Raw genomic sequence first — 26,751 nt, forward strand, 5'->3', positions numbered from 1 at the left:
CAACACTTGATGAAAGTGCAGAGAATGAGAAGGGGAAAAAGCACTTGGTTATATTTAGGGGTTTAATTTATGTAAAAATGAACACTGTTTCCAGCACTCACTAGCTGTAATTAGAACTACATGTCATTAACCCAACACACATAACCCCACCTTCATAATGCCACATCCTTCTCATTTCAAYGGCATTTGAGCACTTAATTCCCTAGAGCTCTTCTAATTTCTCAAACAGTGATATCAAGCACAGAAAGAATCTATACCTATGTTTTCCCCATAAAGCTGGATGCCTGAGAAACCATGTCGTTCTCCAGTCCAGCAACAAATCTATGCAGCTGGTGAGATGATGAAATTCAGTTTCCCAGAGAACARATTAATAGATCTGATAAGTTCATTCTTGAGAAGGGAAAAAGGCAGCCTCCAGACTTTCACCAATTTCACAGTGATGGACGGGTGGATATTTAAGGTAGCACTGCCTGTTACTGGCTAGTAAATTACTTAGCTGTATCAGTTGCCACACACAGGATGCCACAACAGTGAAACCTGAAAGGGATGAGGGGGAATGGAGAATAAGTAYGATAACTAATTCAGCATTAGCGTTTCATCAGATTGGAAAATGAGTCACCACCATCACAGTATTGCAGAGGAGTAAGAATTCTGGGCATTTGTCACTTCTAAGGAAATTACTTACAGGAATTATTTATTCTTACAAACAGTTATTAGAAGATTTGGGATTTAATACTGAGCAAATCTGCAGACTAAAATGACCATCAAAATTCAAACAGTTTTTTGCATATGACTGCATGCTAAAGGCAATTTTTTCCTTTTAAAATGACAGCACAGAGGTCTAAACTATAAGTAAAGTGAAAATATCAGAGGTCTTCAAGGGTAAAATAAAATTTTCTTTATTTGACTCTTTAGTGGCATAAGATTCCCAGCGTAAGTTTGTTCCCAGATGCAAACAGCTGCTACACCTCCATTTGTCCATTAGACACCTGGTTAGCTAAGTAAATTCCTAATTTTGGTGAGGATTAATATTTTAAGGCCATCCTGAGCAAAATCATAATACATATATTAAAATTAGCTCCTGTTTAACCATATATTGACAAACTTGCTTACTCTAGAATTGCACAGGAAGCCTTTAAGCCYGCTCACATTTTAGTGTTTGCCTAACTAATCCATTGCCCAGTTCTCATTGCACAGCTTACCTCAAACAGCAGGGGGGGTGGGGGGGGGAATACTAACTGGTGAACTSTAACCGAGGTTAATACCAAACCAGTAACTTCAACAGAGCACAAAGCCAGGAAAACAAGAAGACGAAGTGAAAAGAGTTTCAACTTACAGTTAAGTGCTGAATAAATGGAACAGAGAGCAGCCTCTTGACGCCATTTTCCACAATCACTCCGAGCCAGTTCAGAGTCCCCCAGTACCAAAGGTAGCTCTGGCCTCCGTGCCAATAGCTCACAAAAGCAAAAGTGAGTGCTGTGGAAAAGAGCATCCCCAGCATGCTAGCCTGAGATCCTCCCATTGGGATGTAAATGTACCTGCAAGTGAAATGATAGACACGTAGCRTTATTAGGGCTTTCATAAAAATCTCAGAAAAGCATCTGCTGCAAAATAATTTTTTTTACATAATTTTTTACATATTTTTTTTTTAGCATAAAACTCAAATCTGATTGAGTACCTGACATTCTCTATTTCCATATCCCTAGGACTTGCCCTAGTTTCTGCAAAGATGTAGACCATTCCACAAGATAYTTGCATATACCATTTGGCAGAAAGACTATTTTGTGGTCAAGAAAACTCTGTATTAGGCAAATGTGGATGATAAACTATATTCTCAAAACTGTGCAAGACAAATACTCACTTTTGAAAACCGAAGTAGTTATAGGTCRGCTTAAACACACAGAAAATACAYGTAATCTACCTCATACAAATTTAGATTAAAAGACATAGTGGTAAAATTTAAAACATTATATACAGTCATATTACATAGGCATAACCCCAAAAATGTTTTCCGCAYGTCAGAAATGTAAACACATTCATAGTGGCTTTATTTTTAAAAGCTTATAATTTCTTTCTTTTTAGAAYTTACATTAAAAATTATATTAACTAAAAATATTTCCTACCCAGTTCTTGAACTGCCCTCCCAGGATCATGTCTGCATAACGACCCACACAGCACACGTTCCAAACATTAAAAATGAACCTGTAGTGAAGCACCCTGCATGCAGTTATCTTCCGTATTTAAACTGAATCTCTAGTCTTTAATTGCGTATTGTAAGTGCTCAGAAAGCAGTATTTGTTCAGTAAAAGTTACAGAAGCAATGGGATTGCCAAGGCTGACCCTCTGCTGAKGCAGGGACCGGCTCACTGCACTGCTCTCCTGCCAGAGGGCTGCGCTCACCTCCGGCCGTTTCCGAATGAGGCCTGGCTGCTGCCCAGTCCCTATTTGGAAGAAGTTGGATGTTTCTGTSGATCCTTTGAAGGACCTCAGCACGCGGTGGAGTTACCATTCTGCTCAAGAGAACCAGTGCGGAACACGCAGCGCGCCGAGACCCACCAGCGGCAATTCTCTTTACTGCCGCTCCTGCTTCTCTTCGGCAGCACACGCTGCACTGATCTATGACACCGCTCTCACGCGGTAAGATAATAAAAAGATTTTTTTCCAGAGAAATTTTTATCTCTGGTAATCAGCTTCAGAGATAAATATTACCTTAAAAATTTAAAAGGAAAATTAATATAGCCTTCTATTTTTAATCTTAGGATTCAACAAAACACAGCATTAGGGGTAAATTAAATGATGAGAGTAATTAAAGGGCAAATGGAAAAGTGATTCAAAAGAAACTTTTAAACACTCCAAATTCTCTCTAGACATAACATCAATATACTTTTTTCCTTCCACTCACTACAGGGAAAATCAGATTACATTTACAGTGATTTTCAGTTTAAACGTATTTTTATCGAGTATATGAGAATAAATACGCACTAATGTCAATAGCKGTCTATATATATTGTGGTTTTCTTCTCTTTCCTCTTCCCATGTTCTTCTGGGGTCTAGTCTGTTCTCATCACAGACACCCCCCACACTYGCTACCAATAACAGTTTGACAATAACAGACAAATACTGGAACTGCGATCGCCACGGCTCTTTCTGTCGGTAGTCCCTGTGGGCAGCGGCCAACGGGTCTAACAGCGAGAGGTTACTTCAGCACCCTGCAAACAGCCAGAGGCCCTGCAGGGCCTTTCTTAGGGTCCGACAGGAGGAGGAAGAGAGCCCAGGCACGCGCTCCGCGGTTCCAGACACTTCACAGACGCCCCGATAAATCCCTTCTACCTAAAGGAGCAGGGAAGTGAAAGACCAAAGCAGCTCGGCACCTCCCACAAGACACCTCCACAGCTCTTCGCCTCCTCCTCAAAACCAGGAAGCCCCGTGTGACAGGGGGTACAGGAAGGGCTGCTGTTACAGGCTCCCTTGCTGCTTCTCCGGGCGGCGGGCTGGGACCGCACGGCTAGCCTYGCGACCTAGCCGTGGGCGGGCCGGCAGCGGCGGCCTGCGCTGGCCGCTCTGCTCCGCAGCAGCCCGCGGCCTCGCTCCGCGGAGCCCCACGCCGGACATTGCTGACACCACCAGTCTCAGCAACGCTCATCCTCCGCTGAGTTGATACTGAAACACACTAATTCAAATTCTGGTGAATGTTTTAAGGGCAGTGAAATTTTAGCTCTCAGTGAGGCCCATGGCCATCATGTAATTGAAAGTTTGCTTGCACTAGCCTTGTAAAGACTTGCCTGAAGAAGCATAGAAGTCAAATGCTGTCATGAAATATTTATTAACATTTTGACCTTTCTATACAGTACTGTGGAGGTTCTGYTTCATAGCAGGTGGAAAAATCCAAGACAGAAGGCAAAGCCTCCTTTCACCCCTTCTAGCTACCAGAAGGAAACAGGAAAAAGGCTGGCTGACATTTCTTGTGTTCTRGTCAGCATGCCATTAACCGCCTTTGGACCACATGCTCGTGCCTTTGCTTGTCCGAGCATCCACTGGCAATTTTGAGTCATTTCTTTCAAGCAGTCAGAAGAGACATTCTGTCTGTCCTCATGTTATCTACACAGAAAAGAATTGTTCAAACCTATTATTACACTGCAGAATCAGCCTTGGTTTGACCACATCGGAAAAAAAATATGTATATGTATGCCACCTTACCACATATGCACATCATACCTACATTTTATACTTGTTTTTACATTCTTACATAGACAGGCCTGTTTGCAAGCAAGTGGGCAATTCAGACAATGTGCAGTCATGGGCAAGATCCTGCCTCCACACCAGCCACTTTGTGCACTCTGACATAACCAAAATTGTCTTGAAAAGCACCGTAACAAGAGCGCTTTTCAATATAAATGCATTTTGCGTATATGATAACTTAGCATCTAATTTCTCAATAATTTCCATGTGTTTACAAAAAGAAAGCTATATTTATGCTAAAGAAAAGAAAAATATGAAGGAGAGTAAACCAGTGAATAGCATTATTAGGCCAGAAGACAGAAGAACTATTATTACTCCTGTATTATCRGTAGGTAACATGGACATTTTAACTAACAATTACATCCTGAACAAGCAGAGTAGAATACATAACCTACTAGACACTTTCTTCTGCCACAGAGTCAATGTAAGATGCTTCCTGGAGTAAAATGAAATGCTGTGCCCCTTTGGCTCAGGAATAAGACATTATGTATACTAATAGCTGAAAGAGGGAAACAAAAACTCCAAAAGGAAGACATAAAGCTGCTGCTATACCTGGCTCTCCTCAGGACTCAGGTGAGAGTTCTGGACACATAAGAAAGCTAGAATCAGGTCTATCTGCCATATGTTTCCATTCTGTGACTGACGCATCATTTCCCTGTGTTTAGATACAAGAAACCTGCCCAAAGAAACCCATACAAAGAACCTGTCAAATTCAGCTGAGGATGGCTTGGTACAMAAGCATGCCACTGGTATGCAGTATCTTCCTTTCCATGATGTCTATCTGTTCTTATAGGAGGGCCCACAGTCTTTGCACTCATTGTAGCATCCAGCATCTCCAATAATTAGAAACAGTTGATATTTGAACACAAGGTACTGGGATTGTGAAGTAAAATAATGAAGTCCTTATAGTACCTTAGGTAAATAGTTCTGTCCTCCAGTTCACTAATCAATAAAATCTAAGAGAAAGAAATTGCAATTTTATAATCTATTAAAAAAGAGAAATATTGTAGTTGCTCTGCTTTTTCCCCTTATTTCTCTAGGCTCCTTATGTCAATTATTGGGCAATGACTACAACAATTTGATGTCTTGATACATAGGCATGCTTCTCAACTTTTTTCCTTCTTACCAATATTGTCTTCCAACCAAATTCTATCCTATGGTCCTTCTGTACTGCAATTAGAAACTAAAAGGCTAGTAGCGAAGACTACTTAGAAGGTGTTACTAGTTCACATGCAGGAGGTTGACGGATCCTCCTCCAGCCTCCCGTCATCCCATGGCGTACCCTGTTACATGCAAGTACACATTCTTGCACTCACGCGCACATACAAAAAGGTTACTGTAAAGTATGCTAATTTGCTGTACCACACACAGAATGGAGTTATGTAAATATCTTGTTTTAAGTCTATTTTCATCTTTAATCATAGAAAATCCATGGAGAAGCTCAAAGATATCGGTTTGGGGGCTATTAGCACATAAAATTAGTAGATTTTCTTAACAGCTCATAAACAAGTTACACATTTACCACAGATGTGCAAGGAAGACAGACTCATCCGAAAATGTGTTACCGATGTGCAACTTTATCTAAATTCCAGCAAAAATCAAAACCAGTTATCTGTTGGTCAATGAGCCAAAGAGGGACAAATGAAGAAAAGTAGTAACAAAGTATTTCGCAAAGAGAAAAAAGATGTTAAAGCAAATGAATCTGAGAATGGTAATTTGGTCCCGTCTCTCCAGGTTATTTTAGAGGGACAAGTAACAGTGGCTTCCCTTAAGATCTATGAAAATTACAAACATAAAGCTTACACCTGTGGAATTCGTTTAGTATCAAAAAATTGAGGCTAGGTGAATATTTAAAAGTAAATAATCAATTTAGGGTACCAAAAGTCAATCTCTGTCAAAACTTTAAAAGTCAAGTTTATCAGCCCTAYGGTGCTTTTCTTACTGGATCATGTCCCGTGCCTGTTCCCCAGTTCCCTGGTTGAGACCGCAGTGGGGGTGCCAGTTGTGTGCCCTTGACTTGCAGGTGGATGGGGGAGCCTGCGGCWGACCAAGGCACTTCTCTGGAAACCGTGCAGTGCTACCATGTTAAGTGATACCCAACAAGCARGATGACACCGAGTCTAAGAACTAGACACTTCCTGCGGAAAGAATAGATAGGATTTATAGGCAGGCTCAGGCTGTCAACCAGGAAATCATGACTGCCAGCAGCCTCACTCTCTGAATGATCTTAGGTCGGCTAGGCCTACACTAACGACAACAGGGAAAGGCACTTCATACTACCAGAGATAAAAGCTGTGCACATTAGAAGGCAAGTCAAAAAAAAGTCAAAAAGTTAATTTATAAACCTTTTGTGTTTTCTTTCTGGGAACATTCAATCCTGAAAATACCAAGGTCTGTGTAAATTTGAAGCATCAAAGGGTTTATCATATTGTTTCAGTTGAACAGTTACACAGTCAAGACAGTAAAAGTTAAAAAGGCAATAATAAAGTCTTCCACCTTATATCATAAAAACAGAAATAGCTTAATGTTCTATACAGTGTTAGTGTCCATTTGTAGGTGCAGATATAAGTTTTGTCCAGGCAGCATTATGCCTGAGGAATCCAACCCTTTAAGTCAGCAAAATGTTCCTCATGATAAGTCAAGAAGCGAGTGGTCAAAGTTAGCCTGAACAGTRTTACGGTTAACTTAGCTAACTGAATTACTGTTTATTTTGCTTCTGAATTTGACCCAAGGATTGTCACCATAAGAGAGATTTGGATGAAATGAACTGTGTGGCATGACACAGGGTTAWAAGTAGAGAGAAATTTCTCTAGAATTAGGACTGGTTTTTCTTTTTCTTTCTCTTATTTTTTTTAAACTTCCGTTTTCTTTTTGTGGTCTTAAACCATAGATTTTAAGCCATGTCTCTATAGCATAATCAAAATATTTCAGTTCCAGTTCTGCAAATTCTTACTTCCATGTGAACTCTTATGATTCCTATTTTGTCAAAATTTAYGCTGTCACTGACTTTAATGGAACTATGTGAAGTGTGTAAGTAAAACACATCTGTAAGTCTTTGCAAAACTAGGCCCTACTTGAATAGATCTGTTTTAAATCATAGAAATGCCTCCTGTAAACAAGACTTTGAAGGCAGGCCACATATTTGCACCTGAAATCAAAAAATAATCACAGATATTCAAAATACTAATTGAMAAAATTTCTGCGAGGAGAGGTGAACCTTGTTCTTAATATGAAAATCAATTTTTAACGTGGTCTAATGGTTTTGTTGGATTGTTTGTAAAGCTTTTTAAGCTCTGTAAGATTCTCTCACCTCATCAGCTTAATGTGATGTTTAGACAGCCTCTGACAAATGCAGAACCTTTAAAATATTTAAGCTAATGTTGGCTCCAGGCAAGTCTTGTTAAATTACCACAAAAAACGTTTAATAAGAAATTAAGTCCCTTTGGGCTACAAAGTATTAATGAGAATATTTACACACAAGAACTCCCTGCTTTATAAATATGACCTGAATTTTGACTCACTTTCCAGTTGTTAGAGTGTTTCCCAGTAAAAACTGAATGTGTGGCTTCCTACTAAAAACCTGRAAAGTATTTTAAGTATTTTTCTTCCCTTGCATTAAACATCAAAAATTATCTGAGTCAAGCTCATATGTGAAAGTGCAGATAACTGTGGAATACTCAACAACAACTTTTGAATTCACTCTTCCAAGAAAGCTCATGTTTTCAATGAGATTCATTTACTTCAAATGAAATGTTAATCTAAATCATAATATTTCCTTTTAATAGAAAGAGTTTCATTACTGATGGATTGCTATGCTTAGTTTTCTCTCAGAGAAAGAAAGAAACCCTGTCTACCATCTGCTTGCAGTCAAATACAAAACTATCTTCGATCACAATGGAAATGGGATAGCTTCCATATGACCAAATTGCTGAAAGACCATTTAAATCACAGATCAAAACCAAGGTTTCTGGTGATGGAGCATGTATGTTATYGCTAAAACAACCCATAAAGCTCAGCTACTGTGGAGGAGGCCAGAGGGGGTGACATGTGCCACCATGCTCTCTGACCTGAGTTGGGAAGTACCACCTCCTGCCTTATGCCATGCAGAATTTACAGATCTACCAAAAAATGTTCAGAATTTTAGTCCCCTCAGGGGCCCAATTCATTCCTGATGCTCTGAATACATTTCCTGTGTACTGATAATATCTAAGCTCAGTATGCAGCACAGCAATCAGCCTATACTCTTGTGAAAATCTGTCGAGGAGGGATCTATTAATAGCATTGTCATCTTTCCTTATAAAATGGTAGAGGTCAGGCTCTTTGCCAAGGAGACCAACATATCCTGTCTCCCAGAAGAGCCAGCTGTCTGTTACAAGCCTGCCACTAGGCAGGAAAGAAAGTGAGATTCAAAGAGTGAGTTCAAAGAAAGAACAAGTCTGTAGCTTGGACATTACTTTGAAAAAGGCAGAGATCTCAGTTCTGGTCTCTGCACCAGGAATGGCTCATTGTGCGCTAAAGAATCATTAGAAAAAAAATGCATCAACAACACTAGGAACAAAAGATCTTTTTCTCCTCATTTTCTTTACCTCTGCTGACTATTACATTGGACGGCCTAGTTCAAAATTCAGAGCTCTGCAAATCTGCACCAGAGTTTGCATTGGTAAAACTTTCCTATATAAATAAAGTTTTTGTAGAAAGTCACTTCCCTTGCTATCTCCCCTCTCATAAGTGTATATTCACAACAGCATACTTTACAGTATTTTTCAACTATGGTTACAGTGATAGAGTCCATTTCTGAGGTATATTTTTTCCTGTGCATGTGTTTGCACATATCAAACTATTTCTGGTTCGGTTAGTGAAAAATTGTAAGACCTTGTCATTTGTTGCTTTGCCCATGCTAACAACAAAGTGCTACATTTTCTTCCTCCTCTCTTAGAAAGCCGCTTGAAATTCCATAGGTATAAATGCAAGCTATTCAGCTATTCTGCTGATCTTAGTATGTCAGATACAGTGGACATAATGCAGATTCACTTGTATGTACATACCTAACACAGTGTACCAATTGTTCACTAATTTAATGGAAGTTAGGAATCATTAGGGAATCCTTGTCCAAAATCACAGCAGCTCAGCAAAAACAAGCAATCTCCAGCCTTGAAGCAAAAAATTGACATACTTAATGTCTGTAGAACAGACATGATAAAATATAGACACTTAAAATACACTAATCACTATGCATTTAACCTTTTCTAGTATGCATCTTCCAAGTGAGTGCATGAATTGCAGTCACTACAGTAGGGCCTATATTTTCTTACCGGAATATTTTTGTTTAGCGATAAGGTCATAAAGTTTAACAGCACCTTGAAATTTGCTAGGTAACAGCAAAGACTGTTTAATCTTCACAGATTCCTTTGCAGGAAACCCAATGATTCTTTTGATTATATATCATTCTGTACACATTCATGTCAAGGGGCTTTGTTATTTTTCATAGACTGCACAATGGTTTCTCCAAATCATACAATACCTTTGCCTCATTGGCTTTTATAATTCTATAAACAAAGAAATGGAGGCTTCAGAAAAGACTCTTACTTTGAACATCAGAAATAAGAAAATGTCACAAGACCAGAATAAAGTTTGAGATCTGAAGTCAGTGAAGACTCAGAGTTACTATGTTAAGATTACAAATCAACATCAGCAAAATGTACCTAAAATGCATCTCTGCAAGAAAGTGAAGGAACATACTTGAGGAAGAACAGAAGTATAGAAGAAACATTGCTTACCTATTACAGGAAACATGCTGAATATCATTGTGTTTGTTTAAATATCAAGTAGCATTACCTATTCCTCCAAATTGTATGTGCACAAACTTTAAAGAGCTAGGGTTTTGAAACTGTTCTAAGCTGAATAATTCACTCATGTCTCTCAAGTTCATCTTTCTTAGAATATATTGTCTACAGTATTGGAGAAAGACTAGTTATATAATACTGCCAAGGCATTGAGACATCTTGGTGAAGCTGGGATGACTTAAATTAAGATTATCTCTGACATTAAAGAACTTTTATACACTCTACAGCCTATGTCAGAAACATTTCAGACAACAACAGAATTCACTCCTCTCTGATGTACAATTCCCATTTACCAGCACAAAATAACACTGCCAAATTGTTACTTAAGTGAGAATGGATATCAAATTTAACCAAGTAAAGTAAAATATTTACTTTTCTTGAAGGGGCACCTTTAAATAATGATGATCTATTTTTTTCATATTTGAAAAGAAAGCATAACCACCCTCTCTTATATTAGTCTGGAACATTGTTTCAATACAGACAGGAAATCCTGTGGGAAATGTCAGTGTCTGTGAAGTCAGCACTTGGATGGGAGAACAAATCTAACAGGTTTAGCCTGAAAGATCTGACAAACTAATCAAGAAATTTTAAATACACAGCAACCAATTATCCCAATGCAAAAAATAATTTTTAAGTCACAAACACTGTAGCTATAACCAGAAATCTAAATGTATGTGTAAATAAAACCATGCAAAGGAGAGGAAAGAAACGGAAACAAAAAGCTATATGTTTAAGAAAAAAAGGAACAGTAAAAGTCTTTTGGAGGGAAAAGCCTCTTCCACCCCTCCCCCCCAAAAAATGCATAAACATCCCACAAATGAACACCACAAAATGTAAACAGAAAATGTTCCATAATTCTTCTTACTCTCCTACTAATATCTGCCTAGCTGTCTAACAGTGATCTTCTTGTTAGAAAGGGAGACTGATAAAGGAAAGTTGAAGTATTTAATGACTTCTCTGCATCAGTCTTCCCAAAACTCCCAAGACAATGATTCAACAAAACCTGATTTAATTGGGAAACAGGTKTAGGCCAGAAAAGATAGGGAAGAAGTTAGACTACTTAGACTTGTCCAAAGCATTCTAGTTGGTGGGTCTTCACAGAAATCACCTAAGGATTTTCAAGGAAGCATCTGATTTACACCATGGGCCATTAGCTTTCCTGTTTTCTGCTTTTTGAAGATTTCAACAGACTGTATAACAGCAAACATTATCTCTATTTCTTTCTTCAAAAGAGGAGAGATAGGACCAAAATAGGACCAAAAAATTAATACAGCTGGGAAAGTGCCCAATATAAATTCCTGGTAATGTTTTGGAACAGACTATTAAACAGCCACTTATGACAATACAGAAACAAAGAAAATAACAGTGAGACAGTAAACAGAAGCTATAGTTTAGCTTTTAAACTGCTTGAAGTATTCATCAAATATTCAAGAAAGTGCTACCCTCCTTCAATATTCAATAACTGTCTAAAACACTCGTGCCTGAAAGAAATGGAAATTGCATACAGGGTGCATATTATTGGATCTAATACAATATCTAAGACCACTACAACAGCAAAGCATAAGCATGTAAAAATGCAATATGCATTTTCTTTTCATTCTGTTAAGGACCTGTTCTCCTCTGAACTTCAATTCTAGCATATTCTAGCACTCAAGAACAGGATGCTAGTACCTCCCAGGGATGTAAGCTCTGGAGAGTGAAAAACGCAATGAAATACCTCCATTCCACATCTGGAGAGTTTTGTCATGATGGTGGTGAAGATGACAGTAAAAAGAAGTACCTGTCTGAGCAGACTATTCCCTGTTACACTGAATTCAAACATAAGGCTCAGAACCCAAAAAACACTGGAGACACTGAATGAAAGAGCRATCATCCTAAACTACAGCCTCGGCAGGGAGGTAGCAGGCAACCACTGCTTGTGGATATTAGTTTTCCATTTTCTCCCGAGACTGGTCTGACTGGATAATTGCTTCTGCTCACCACAATTTACCATTCAGAGCAGCGCTCAAATACATATCACTCAGTGTGATATGTATGTATCACATAGCAGAACAGTATTTTCTGATACTTCTGCCTCCCAGCTGAGACAGATACCTCTCTCTAGGAGCACTTCTTCACTCCACGGACAGGTTACTTCAGAAAGRAAGGAAGTAGGGGTGCAGCATTTACATAGGTATTAAGTAGCAGCTCCAACAGTTGAGGTCAGAGAGCTAAGAGATCATGAAAATGAACATAAAATTTCAGGTGCAACCTCACCAATGATTTGACTACTCAACTTTGCCCTGAATTAGACTAGAAATGCTCAGCCAAGTTAAGGAGTCTCCCATTTTTCCTTGCCTTTACCAAAAACTTCTGGTTATCAATTACCACTCAGACAATGGCCAAGCATAACCATATGGACAGAAAGTCAAATATAATTGTTTTAGGTCAAGTGTGTTGWTGATGTCCTGGAACATACTCATTTTGCATTGCCAAGAAAGTTTAACTGCACCACTGCAAAGACTGACTGACCAGTGATGACCCATCTCTATAATACTGTTTACTAATGTTCAGTGAAAAATAATATGAATTTTAGTAGCCATAAAATGATTTTCTCATTTTCGCTTCTTCACCCTTTCATTATTAGTGATGCTAGACRACTTTTGTGTTTCTCGCCTCTTTCTGTTCACCAAAGAACCCTCTGTCCCACAACAGTAGCCCACTCTAACCTTTCTCTCTTCATTAAAACATGTCCCAAATGGTAGCTTCTTTATGATTGCCTCATCCTATCTTGTACACTTAGTGACACTGAAAATTAACTAAAGAAAGTAATATGAAAGTATAGGGCAGATTCACAAACCTAGAGATAGTTCCAGGCTGAAAYTGCTGAGTGAAAAGCATGAATGATGATTGAAGACTACGAATATTTCACCATATGCCCCCAATCATTAGTTCAGATTGCTACATTATTCCAAAGAAAAAGAAGGTGCAAGTATTCTGTTGATTGACACCAAAATATTACCAAGTTGAACACTGAATTTCTTCAAGAGTGATAACGGAGATCASTTTATTTTCCCTTAAGATAAAAGGCGAGAATATTTTCTTTTATTGACAGCAAGACTTTTGCCTCAATTTCAGACGGATAGGGACCTGGGTTCTGTGCTGTAGAGGCCTCTGGCTAGTGGCATCCCCCAGGCCTAAGTACTGGGTCCCATCCTGTTCAACTTGTTCATCAATGACCTGGATGAGGGGATGCAGTGCCTCCTCAGCAAGTTTGCCAATGATATCAAGCTGGGAGGAGTGGCTGATCCACCTGAGAGCTGTGCTGCCAGTCAGAGAGACCTGGACAGGCTGGAGAGTTGGGCGGAGAGGAACCTCATGAGATTCAACAAGGGCAAGTTGAACAAGGGCAAGAGTCCTGCACCTAGGGAAAAATAACCCTGGGCACCAGTACAAGCTGGGGACTGACCTGCTGGAGAGCACCTCTGCAGAGAAGGACTTGGGAGTGCTGGTGGATGACAAGTTGACCATGAGCCAGCAATGTGCCCTTGTGGCCAAGAAGGCCAATGGTCTCCTGGGGTGCATTAGGAAGAGTGTTGCCAACAGGTCGAGGGAGGTGATCCTGCCCCTCTACTCAGCCCTGGTGAGGCCTCATCTCGAGTACTGTGTCCAGTTCTGGGCTCCCCAGTACAAGAGAGACATGGAGCTACTGGAGAGAGTCCAGCGTAGGGCTGCAAGGATGATCAGAGGGCTGGAGCACCTGCCCTGTGAGGAACGGCTGTGAGAGCTGGGCCTCTTCAGCCTGGGGAAGAGAAGACTGAGGGGGGATCTTATCAATGTGCACAAGTACCTGAAGGGAGGGTGTCAAGGGGACAGGGCCAAACTCTTTTCAGTTGTCCCATGTGACAGGACAAGAGGCAATGGGCAGAAACTGAAGCACAGGAAGTTCCRYCTGAMYGTGAGGGGGAAYTTCTCCACTGTGAGAGTGATGGAGCACTGGAATAGGTTTCCCAGAGAGGTTGTGGAGTCTCCTTCTCTGGAGATCTTCAAGGCCCACCTGGCTGCAGCCGTGTCTAGCATGCTCTAGGTGACCCTGCTGAGCAGGGAGGTTGGACTAGATGATCTCCAGAGGTCCCTTCCAACCTTACTGATTCTGTGATTCTATGATCCCCATAAAGTGGTGAAATCATCAAGAAAATGTAGTGCAAACTAAACTGTAGTCTTCAAGAGATGAGCATGAATTGCAATATCAAGCACACCAGTTAAATCCCCTTCTGACTACATGTATATTTCTAACTTTGCAGCTAAACTGTGAAGTGTTAGYGTTAAGCTCAAACTTTACTGCAACAAACCCCATGCACACTCTAAGCCATACAGCACCAGCTGCTGGAGCCACTCCTGAGAGCTCGGTACCTAACAGTTCTCTGCTCCTGTCTGGTACCAGGAGAAAACAGAAAGGCTRGAAGCCAAAGGATACTGTCACAGTCTCATTTAAATGAGCTCCAACTTCCCTTTAAAGCTATAGGGGACAGTACAAAGCCAACTGTAACAGTCCATGCCCAGTATTTGCTAAAACKTTTAAATTCAACTGCTGCTGGCAGAAGAAAGCTGAAGATTTCAGGGAGGACTGCTGCTATTCAGAACAGGAGATGATTTGTATTTCCTGCACTAACAGGAACAAACAGTAGATGAAAGCAAGTAGGAGCAAAATTCGTTTTTTTAATTGAATTTTGGACCTAACTCTAGTTCTCAGACACATATTTCTTAACCATAACCCCTGCAATCAACAGAACCTTGGCACAACTTAAGATACCTCTCTTTCCTAGCTTTATCTAAGCAGGAAAACCTGGTATTAGTTTCTACAGTCCATTTTTTTACCATGTTAATACAGTTCAATATAAAATATCGATACATTCTGTGAAAGAAGCTTGGCTGGGATTCTTATGGCTATTGTTTTGCTGAGTTTGTAGAACTTAAATAAAAAAAAGGCATTCTTCTGAATTTTCTACCTTCAGCCATCTTTGTTATGATTTTTCATTTTCTAAAGAACAGCAATATAGAGGAAAAACCTATACTGTTTCATTGTAACTCCAAATTTTGGAAAGGGAGGGTTATCAAGAAAATGCCTATGATCGATCTTCTTCTTTTTTGTTAAGAAAACATATATCAAATACTTTTTGAATGATTTAAGAGAGGGGAAAGGAAAGAAAGGAGAGAGAGAGAGGGAAAGAGAAAAGCAAAATTAGCAACTGCTGGTTTTTGATAAACCTCTTACACAATTAAAACCAAGAGAGGTCAGGGAAACCGCAAAACAACCTACATGCACCCCAGAACACTCCATAGCTATATGTGACATCCCCCAYATCTGAAGTTGATAGTCTTAATAGAGTGACCATTGTCACAAGAAAATCCTGGCATTACACAGATAAAAAGGAAGTCTTAACAGAACATAGGCTTCTTTTCTACCTCTCAGAGGTTTTTTTTCCACTGAGTGCAAACAAGATAAAAAAACCTCACAGCATTATTGTGTGATCTATTAACAATAATGGATCCACTCCACCCTTATATTAGTTAATACGGWAGTGCAATCCTAAAATGAATGTTGTATTTTCAGTACTACTTCAGGCCAGGTAATTATGAGACTTCTGTCAGAAAACAAGCAAACAAGAACATTCTTTTTCCTAGTTCTTTACAACAATAAATAAAACAGTGAAGCCCTTTCCTGAATCCAAGTATCTTTTCTGCATAAAGATCCTGCAATATCACCCAGCCACAGCAGACCTAGGAAGACGGGCTGCACAAAACATCCAATGTCAAGCTGCAGCTTGTTCAGAGTGCTTGATATGTAAGGCAAGCCTGTCCTGTCTACGTTTCAGAATTCGCAAGCTGATAATGCTACTACGATTTAACATTTTGACAGTTCAGACAAAATCACTGCAGTACAAACACTGTTCTTTTGCCATTACTAGCTTTGAAAGCCACTAYATGAACAAACAAGATATAGCAAGTTAATTACCTATCTAGGACATGTTTAAATTCTACTGATTTCACGTTATGCATAGACTAAACTGTTTCACTTAACCRGGATAGTAGGCATATGCTTAAAATCAGGCATATTCTAAAATAACATACAGAATCCAGAACTTTTAAGATGATCCMAAAAGCTTCCCTTTGATTTATTTGCCCTCTTTTCAAATGAGTAATAACTAACACTCACCAGTTCTTCTGCTTCTCAGTTTACTGGGCTGTTCAGATAAGTTATTTTTTCCACTATTTTCCATTTTGTAAATGTCTCTCYTAATTATTATGGCTAGAGGATTCAGTAACCAAAACCCCGCAAAATTACCAGTCACAAAATCTAAAGCACACAGACTAATTCAGCACTCAGTGTGAAGTATTTAGCTATCCCTTCTCTGCCTCCCCAAAAGGTCACAAATTAAGGTAGTAYCACCACTCACAGTGCAGCTCTATCATTCTCAACACAGTTCAGCATTTCTGGCTAAACACTTACCGTATTTCACACCTTGCAGGAAATCAGTAATCCCTGGACAAGATTTTAGAGCATTATCCTAGTTTCAGATCTGAGTAGCACTTAGCTTACTACCAGGTATCACTGGACTCAGCTGTCAGAGCACTAACGGGTACAGCAAAGCCTGCACCCCCTCAGCTACCCTTCTGCTAACTCAGGTGAATTTTTGTGTGCATCYAGGAGAGAGGAAAAGAACAGAGAGGAAAGAAGAGAATTTTTCTGTGATAGCACCTGGCCAGTCCAAAGGTAGACATGAAATCAGTGTCTCTCATTTATGCTTGCTACTGGCAAGAGATGATCAAGCATGCGAAGTATTCAAGCTGTTTTATGTGACAGAGAACTGTGTTATAACATGAAAATACTTATTTAATATGCTCACCCTCAACTTCTAGAATRTCTTAATTTATCATGATTCAGTTATCACGATATGTTAACAACAGATCACTGAATAAACTCCCCAGAACATTTTATATATACCAAAAGCTTTAACCTCTTGCTATATTGCACTGGGATCWGCGGCATCTAACTGCATAGTTAAGTGATTGAACACATATGCTTCAAAACAAAAACAGATAAGGATCTTGCTAGCCAACTGTGCAAGCACTCTACTGTTCATTTTCACTAGCAGGTTTGCAAAAGTGGGGAAAAGATCATGAAAAAACATAATACATGAAAATGAATTGCAGAAAAAAGGAAAAAAACATGCTGCTTGGGTTTTCGCAGCATCTTTCTCTTACTATGTAACTAAAGCACAAGACCCAATTTATAAAAATTAAGACAGAGYTGAAGTAGAAATGAGACACAAATTAAGAGTGGCTTAGAATTTGCCATTTGACTGATATTATAGAAATGGTTTTACTGCCCAGATAGTAATTATGTTTTCAAATTATATCATAATTATTCAAATGTAAGTGACCTTGTCACGTATAAGTCTTAAAATCTGCTCACACAATAGAAAAAACAGGTTTTAGACTGATTGCAAGCTGAAAGTTGATTATGCTAAAGCACTGCAGATCAAGCAATAATGCGTTCTGACTCAGTAAAAMTGAGCTTGCTGAAAGCAAGGTGGGACACATTAATTAAATTTGTGCAGCACGTTGAAATTATAAAGTGATCTAAGTGTAAGGTGTCATTATTACTAATGTGCAAATATGTTTCTCTTTAAGAGTGAAAGAACGTACACGAAGAACATWGCTAGTGGTTCTACACGGTCTAGAACCTTCAGCTCACTTACGAATTCTGTCCTGRTACAGCTGATGCTACAGATGATTCAGAATAGGATTCTCATGACTTTTCAGAAATGATATTCTCTCCTTTTGCATACCTTAGAAAGAAGAGTTGTTTACAAAGCAGATAAAGTATCATGTTCCAATTTCTCTTGAAATATATATAAAAATAACTCTAAAAATATGCAACCTGCTCTAGTAAGGTTCAGTTGGTCCATATATTCTCTCACTAGAGTTTACTAAAGCTTCCCATGCATTGTCTGAGTGAAATAGATATGTGGAAAGACATATACAGGCAGATAACAAGGTAAACAAAAGATCTGTCATAACTGTAAAGGTTAAAAATGCAAATTCCATTCTTCCTGCTTATCTCACTTGGTCAATAAAGTTACATTGAATGCCATCTTAACATACTGTCTGTTCTCTGGATGTCATGTGTGATTCAGAGTAGTGTATCCACTCAAACCAAGGCTCAAAAGATTTCTGTTTATTATAAAGTGATGTTTATGCACCTATGAGTATTCTGTATTTTCTGGAAACCATCAGTGGYTGTCAAAGCACATTCTTTCTTGTTCTATGAAAATGCTTATCCCATCCTCATCACTACCGTATTTGAATGCCTTCTAGTTCTGTATTAAAAAAACACATATTCTATGGTTTATTCACTCTCCACGGAGTAAGAAAGGGTGTCCAATATAGTATATCAGTTTGCCATGGAGGGAGACCATGTGCACATTTTTGTAGGCACACTTGTTAAGGTTCAAGAAAGCAGGACTTGAGAATTCTGCTTTGCATATGAAGTAAAGCATGATAAAGCAAGTAAAGGGTGATAAAATTTATTGTGGTCCTTAGTTCAGGTAGGTGTTCACTACACAACTATGTTACCAGATAGAATAAATGCCTGAAAAGATCACTTTCAACCTGCAGGTACAAAGCCTGAGTATGTTTGAAGATTAGGGTAACTGAACTAGCCCACCTTCTAGATCTTTTGAATGCAGTCTTCCAGGTCCCTGATTCCCAAACGGCCTAAATCTTGATCTTAATTTCATACTATACAGAGCAAGAGTATAGAGAATGCAGATCCCATGTTAGCAGTAGCTTGCAGTAGCGAAAACAACACACAACAGTATTTAGTGCCAGCTGAACTGTTCCATCATGTTGCGGCAGTCTATCTAGGAACGATGGAAGTTTCTCAGCAATAGAAGTTATAAAAGATAAAGCACTCTGTTCACGTAACAATATTGTTTCAAGGGCACACTGTATTGTGCCATGTAAGACAGTTAAGCCAGACACTATCTTCAGGGTACAAAAAGCAATCAGGAAAAAAAAAAACTATACAAAATGAAGCAGAGTTCTTCTAGAATCCAGTTCCAAATTCTGTCCTGTCCTCCTATGACACTTGATTTGTATGAACAAGTATTTGACTGCAGCTAAGAAGAAAATTGCTTGTTATATTACCCATTATACTTCTGTAATACATATAAAAATAGGCATACCATCTATAAACACAAAATTCTGCATAATGACAGCCTACAAGCATAATATGTCACCGGGGAAAAAGCAAAATTGACAAGGAGGTTTGTAAACAACTTAAATCAATCCACTGGAGGTATAATAAGAACTGTCCTTAAAGCTACCCTTCCAGGGGTAAAGCCAACTGTTAATAATTTGTAACTGGACCTAAACATTTATCCTGGAGGAGAGGAGAGGAAGAAAGACAAACCTGTGAAATACCTTCTGGTGATAAAACCAGCAGAACTTGCTCCCATTTTCCCACCCAAACAACCCACTGTACTGAGTAACAGCGAACAACCTGTATGAACCATATGGAGCCTAGTTTATATTTACAGTATTTCCATATGCGTTGGGTGTATGTATGTTGCTCAACAAAGAGCTATTTTTAGTCAAACCCTGAAATGTTCATCAAGACACAGGAACACTTCCCACAAAACACCATGGCAATACAGGGACRTAACCAACACTTCCAAGATAGCAGTCAATAGCACTATATATGTTCCAGCTACCTACATAGCAATAATAAGCTGGACTTTTGGAAATTAAGAAAACACACTGGGAAAAACGCAGAGTAGGACTGATTGACACAGAATAGACGCTATAATCAGGTGGAATTATTGGTCATTCTCACTATCGTTGATTTTTTTTATCATTATCAAGAATTATTTTGTGTCAGCAACTAGATACGGGCACCACAGTACTAAGCAGGCTGTCTAAGGGGGAATGGGAAAAAAGTTAAGAGTGGCAGAAATGACAAAGGCTAGAAAAACCCAGGCTGTCAGGGAATGAGAAAAAGGCAGAGAGAATGTGAATAGATGTTTGAAAAAAGAGACACAATAAATCTACCTGTCACCCCCAAACCTCCAAAGTCTCTAGTTCATTGAATGGAAAAGGTTAACTTAAAGTACAAAATGAATTTAGAAGGCAGAGAGAGACAGGCTTCCAGAAGAAAGCAAGCTATAAAAAAACTATCATAAGAAAGAATTTGCTGCAACAGAAAAGACTGCTCAGGTATACCGACAGAAAAAAATGCAGTTTTCAGTAATTTTCAGAATTGAAACAAAAAGCAAAAAACCCTCAAAGGCTGTGAACATCTGAGGTAAAATATGGAATTCACAGCAAGGAGGCGTGGGCATAAGATCATATTGTTTGAATGTCTAAATTCCCTATATCACATAAATATGGTGTTAACACTATTTCTTTAATATTCAAAACCTAATTTATTTAATTTTCTACAGTTCTTCACATTAAATATACACACTGCAAGCAAAACATTAGAAAAATGGTGTTGTATCAGAAAATTATGATTTGGACAAAATTTTATACAACTAGTAAGTATCTAAGTGAAAATAGCCTATTCATTTCAAAATTTATGTTAAGAATTTCAGATATTTATTTTACGTGACTGTGTGAGAAGAATGGGATACAGAACAAAGTGCAAATCCACAACACAGCACTTAATAGGCATCTTTGTTTACAGAAGTTATTACCCTGGTTTCCCCTTATGCAGTTTTTTGGAAAAGTCTAAGAACGGAAAGGATAATTATGGCAAAACTTACAGCAAAGTTACATGTGTGCTTCACAACACAGGCACATTTAAAAGGTCTGTCACCTTTCAGGTCAATTCCTTACATCTTAGTCTTTGATATATACCATACAAACTTCAGGGTCAAGCCAAAGCAATTTGAACTTGAATCTGGTGTAATTATCTAGGGAGCTGGCAAAGGCCTTGCTAGTGATTTCTTCACCCTTTCTAATCCTGGTTCCTAGATTGTAATGTCACTCTGAGTACAGGGAAGGGTGRACAGATGACCCAAAGAAAACTATACTGGTCACTGGAGAATTTTCCAGATAGCTTAAGATGAACAGTTGCAAAGGAATTGAAAAGACAATGAAAATTTCACTCCCAGCTTCAATTATGCACACAGCTCACATCAAAATTTGCTAGTGTGAACACTGAGTTAAGTGGCTTGAGCTAATGCAGAAATCCATACTTATCTGCTTAAAGCTGCCTTCTTGAGATTATGATRAGAGCTTTATAAATAACCTATGCTCTGTGTAATTAATGATTGAGATCCTAATGCAAAATATAATCAAGTGATACAAAACTAGACTGTAGAAAAATTCCTAACTCAACTGACGGATCCCAAACAATTCTTCTGATGTTTCTTTCTGTGTATTTTACTTGGAAACATTTTGATCTCCAACTGTATTTGAAGTATCACTCATTCATTTAAAGTCATCCATCAGCAGGTTCTACTGACTTTTAATCAAAATCTGGAAAGTGCTTAAATTTCACTTTGCTTCAGGTCATTACAATTTAATTCTTTGCTCTGCTACTAGCAATAGGAATCAAAATAATGATTCTGAGCTTCTACTCTCTTTCTCCCCAATGCACAAATACATTTTTTCTTCCAAAGACCAAAGCAAGGCAAATTAACACCAGTCTCAAGAGTCTCAGGCTGTTTGGCATACAGAGGTATTCTTCTGTTATCAAACAGATTTGATTATCTGATTGATCCTTCAATCAGATCTGAAAACCAATATATGAAACCATTTACCTTTTTTTTTTCAAGGCATACAGATCTTTCTGTGTTCTGTAAATGTGCCAATACGCTTCTTGCACAAGAATTTTTGTATCTGCTGCTCATTATTCATTATTGGGCTGTGGTAGGTACATTGCTAAAAAGCAGCTTGAAAGCAAGTATGACTATGAGGTGCAGATGGCAATCTTGGTAATTTCACAAGAGCATTAGGAAAGTATCACTGCATAGGTAAGTAGATGGGSCATTTCATAATCTCCTTTCCTATTGCTGAACTCAAGGAAAAGCATTGAAGAAATAGTGACAATAACTAGCCTTCAAATGGTAAGAATTCTAAAGAGAAAGTGTGTGTGTGTGAGAGAGAGATATCATCTGCCAAAAGAAATAAGAAACTAGTACCCATGCTGCCATAAAGATCATTGAATTACAAAAAGTAATGAAAAGGAAAAAACCCACCCCTCAAGACTTGAATGGATTATACCAATGGCGTTTCATACTCCTCAGCAACAGAGATTCAGGAAAGAGAGCACAACTAGCAGAGGCACCGAACAGACGCAACACTGTGCACATTTAATGCTGCGCATTGCACTGTGCAGCAGTTCGTGCAGAAGGGSACAAGAAGGCACCTTCGTTTTCAATCCCAGTGGCGTATGCTTCTTCAGATATGGTCATGACACACTGCAGAGCACATTCCCCAGTAGCTGCTGAAGYTGCTGCATCAGCTCTGTCAGAGGCTTCGACCCAGACAGACCTTCTGACAGCAGATGCAACTGCACGGGTCTTAGGCTGCAGGGAGTGCTTGCGGCCTCTCCGTGAGGCCTGGGCTGACGGTCAGCTCTCCTGCAGAAGATGTGYTGTTGTTGAAGAGTTGTGTCATCAGGTAAAGGAGTTATGGGAGGAGATCAGTAGGCTGTATAGCATCTGAGAAGATAAGCAAGAGAGACAGACAGGGTATTCTCAGAGACCGTACAGCTCCAGGAGTCCCAACCCCCCACAGCAGTGGAGTTCTGGGAGGGATCTGTGYCATKTGAAACGGTACATCATAATTCTGTAGAAGGCRGCTGGAAACTGGTCACTTCTCATAGGAGGAGAAAGGCTCTTACTTCTCCTGAAGACTTGCAATTTAGGAACAGCTTTAGTACCCTCGAGACTGAGGAGGAGCTGAGCATGGCTTCAAGGGAAGCAACTAGGCTGTCAGACCCTGTGCTTTGGGGGAACACTCAGAAGCAGCAGCAAGTRATGGTTGAGGGTGACTCCCTGCTGCAARGGACAGAGGCACATCTGCCAAGCCAACCTGTTCTCTAGAGAGGTTTGTTGCCTCCCAGGGGCTCAAATATGAGATGTCATACAAAGACTGCCATGGCTTGTCCATGCATTGGACTATTACCCTCTGCTGCTCTTCCATGTGGGCACTAATTGGAAACCATCAAACAGGATTTCAGAGCTCTGGAGRTGGTGGTCAAGGGTCTGAGAAYCCAGGGCATTTTCTCCTCAATACTGCCAGTGAGGAGGAAGGGTGGGAGGAAAAATAGATGGATTTTCCAAACTAAGAACTGGCTGCGCCACTGGTGTTAGCAACAGGATTTGGTTTCTATGACCATGGGACCCTGCTTAAAGATGAAGAACTGATGGGGAGAGATGGGTCCATCTCACTAAGCGGAACACACTTTTGCGTGTCTTTGCCAACAAGTTGGCCAGCCTGGTAAGGAGGGCTTTAAACTAGGAAAGATGGAGGAAGGGAAGAGTTATAGAGACAAGGCAGTCAGCAAMACACAGCTCAAGTCAAGATGCCTATGGGTAAGGAAAGCTTAAGGTAAGCTTATGGGTAAGGATTAAAGGGCAGGCTAACATGTGTGATACTGTTCTGGGTGTTTACTACAGGCCACCTGACCAAGAAGGGAAAGTCGATGAGGCCTTCTACAGGCAGCTGGAAGTAGCCTCACAATTACAGGCCCTGGTTCTCATGGGGGACTTCAACCACCCTGATATCTGATGGAAAGACAGCACAGCTAGGCACAAACAGTTCTGGAGGCTCCTGCAAAGCACTGATGGTAACTTTTTGACACAGATAGTGGAGGAGCCAATGAGGAGAGGTGTGCTGCTGGACCTTGAACTAACAAACAAAGGAGGACTGGTTGGAGATGTGAAGATTAGGGACAGCCTTGGCACCATGAGATGGTGGAGTTCAGGATCTTGCATGGAGGAAGCAAGGCAATAAGTAGGATTGCAACCCTGGACTTCAGGAGAGCAAACTTTGGCCTCTTCAGAGACCTACTTGGAAAAATCCCATGGGTTAAGGCCCTAGTAGGAAGGAGGGTCCAAGAGAGATGGTTAATATTCAAGCATCACTTCCTCCAAGCTCAAGAGTGGTGCATCCCAAGGAGAAAGACATCCAGCAAAGGGGGCAGGTGACCTGCATGGATCAGCAAAAAGCTCCTGGCAAAACTCAAACAGAAGAAGAAAGCACACAGAATGTGGAAAAAAGAACTTGGGAGGAATATAGGAATGCTGTCCTTTTATGCAAGGAYGTAATAAGGAAGGCTAAGGCCCATTTGCAATCAAATCTGGCAACGGATGTCAAGGACAACAAGAAAGGCTTCTTCAAATGCATCAGCAGCAAAAGGAAGACTAGAGAAAACACAGACCTGCTCCTGAATGGGGCAGGTGCCCCGGTAACAAAGGATACAGAGAAGGCAGAGTTACTGAATGCCTTCTTTGCTTCCGTCTTTGCTGCTAAGAGCAGCCCTCAAGAATCTTGGAGCCTGGAGATGAGACTTTCCCTTGGTTCAGGAGAATTGAATTAAAGATCATTTAGGCAAACCTGACACTCACAGATTAATAGGCCCCAATGAGATGCACCCACAAATACTGAGGGAGCTGGCAGACATTACTGCTAGGCCACTCTCCATTGTTTTTGAAAGGTCATGGAGAACAGGAGAGGTGYCTGAGGACTGGAAGAAAGCTAATGTCACTCCGTCCTCAAACACGGCAAGGAAGAGGACCCAGGAAATTACTGGCCAGTCAGCCTCACCTCCATCCCTGGAAAGGAGGTGGAACAGCTCATCCTGGATGTCATTCCTAAGTACGTAGAGGAAAAGGAGGTGATCAAGAGTAGTCAGCATGGATTCACCAAGGGGAAATCCTGCTTAACAAATCTGATAGCCTCCTATGATGGCATGACTGGCTGGGTAGATGAGGGAAAAGCAGTGGACATTGTATACATTGACTTCAGCAAGGCTTTTGACACTGTCTCCCATAACATCCTCATAGGCAAGCTCAGGAAGTGCAGGTTAGACGAGTGGACAGTGAGGTGGATTGAGAACTAGCTGAAAGGCAGAGCTCAGAGGGTTGTCATCAGCAGCACAGAGTCTACTTGGAGGCCTGCAGATAGCAGTGTCCCCGAAGAGTCAGTACTGGGTTCAGACCTGTTCAACTTACTCATCAGTGACCTGGATGAAGGGATGGAGTACACTCTCAGCAAGGTTGCTGATGGTACCAAACTGGGAGGAGTGTCTGGGAGGAATATTCCTAGGGAGGAGTCACCCCATGAACCAGTACAAGCTGGGGCTGGACCTGCTGGAAAGCAGCTCTGCAGAGAAGGACCTGGGAGTGCTGGTGAATGAAGTTGACCATGAACCAGCAATGTGCCCTTGTGGCCCGTAAGGCCAATGGTATCCTGGGGCACATTAGGAAGAACACTGCAAGCAGGCCAAGGAAGGTGAGACAACATCTGGAGTACTGTCTCCAATTCTGGGCTCCCCAGTAGGAGCGACATGGAACTACTGGAGAGAGTCCAGCGTAGGGCTACAAAACTGATTAGGGGACTGGAGCATCTCTCTTATGAGGAAAGGCTGTGAGACCTGGGCCCATTTAGCCTGGAGAAGAGAAGACTGAGGGGGGATCTTTTCAATGTCTACAAATACCTTAAGGGTGGCTGTCAAGAGGATGAGGCCGGACTCTTTTCAATGGTGTCCAGCAACAGGACAGGAAGCAATGGGCACAACCGAAACCAGAGGAAGTTCCACCTGAATGTAAGGAAGAACTTCTTTACTCTGATGGTGACAGAGCACTGGAACAGGTTCCCCAAAGAGGCTGTGGAGTGTTCTCTGGAGATATTCAAAACACACCTGGCCATGATCCTGTGCAACACGCTCTAGGTGACTTTGCTTGAGTAGGAGGGTTTGGCTAGATTATCTTCAGAGGTCTCTTCCAACCTCAACCCTTCTGTGATTCTGTGAAAGAGCACAAAACCCTCTGTGCTGGCATCAGTTACTAGCCTTGTCCAAATATTCCCCACCATACCAGGCAGAAGTAATCACCCAAATAAACAAGGGCACAGTGAGCAGCATTAGGCTGGAATTCCTTTGTCACTGTTACTCATTCATCCTTGATAAAATCCTTCCAATCTCTTAAAAAAAAAAAAAAAAGAAAAAAGAGAAAGAATATGCCAGAGCAAATGCACTTGTGCGAAATGTATTCATGTCTTTGGCTCAGTTCTTAAAATGCTTGTAATCTGATGATTCTCATTCAAAGTCACCTTTCTGATACCACCACTAAGGCCCATATCATCAGGAAAAGAAGAAAATTGCAAATATCTGAACTCTAAAGTTGAAAAGCTGCTAGGAACAGGTTCTTTCTATTATCTCCTAATTCAAGTAGAAAAATACTTCATTTGAGAGAAAAAAAAAGACTACATAACACATAAGCACATGCAGTGTGTTTATCTACAGTCCCTACTTGGGCAGATGGTAACCTTTAAAAAAACTGAAAGAGAGCAACGACAGAAAATTCTCTCATCGCCCTAGAACTTCCAAATCCACGCAAAGAGACATCAACAGACAGGATGTGGAAGGGAAAGAGAGACTGAAAAACTTAAA

General features: G+C 40.2%; 1 protein-coding gene across 2 annotated transcripts in view; it reads right to left on the reverse strand.

The window, feature by feature from the left end:
- The window catches only part of HHAT (hedgehog acyltransferase), a 184,754-nt gene that overhangs the window by 77,735 nt on the left and 80,268 nt on the right, over positions 1 to 26,751 (reverse strand). For both annotated transcript variants that reach the window (XM_085315802.1, XM_085315801.1), the window contains exon 10: positions 1,337 to 1,538. In XM_085315802.1, the coding sequence (XP_085171928.1) occupies positions 1,337 to 1,538 (202 nt within the window). The remainder of the gene's footprint in view (positions 1 to 1,336; positions 1,539 to 26,751) is intronic.

Source organism: Rhea americana, unplaced genomic scaffold, assembly GCF_003343005.1.
Source record: "Rhea americana isolate MKP2758 unplaced genomic scaffold, rheAme1 scaffold_44, whole genome shotgun sequence".
Taxonomy (NCBI): domain Eukaryota; kingdom Metazoa; phylum Chordata; class Aves; order Rheiformes; family Rheidae; genus Rhea; species Rhea americana.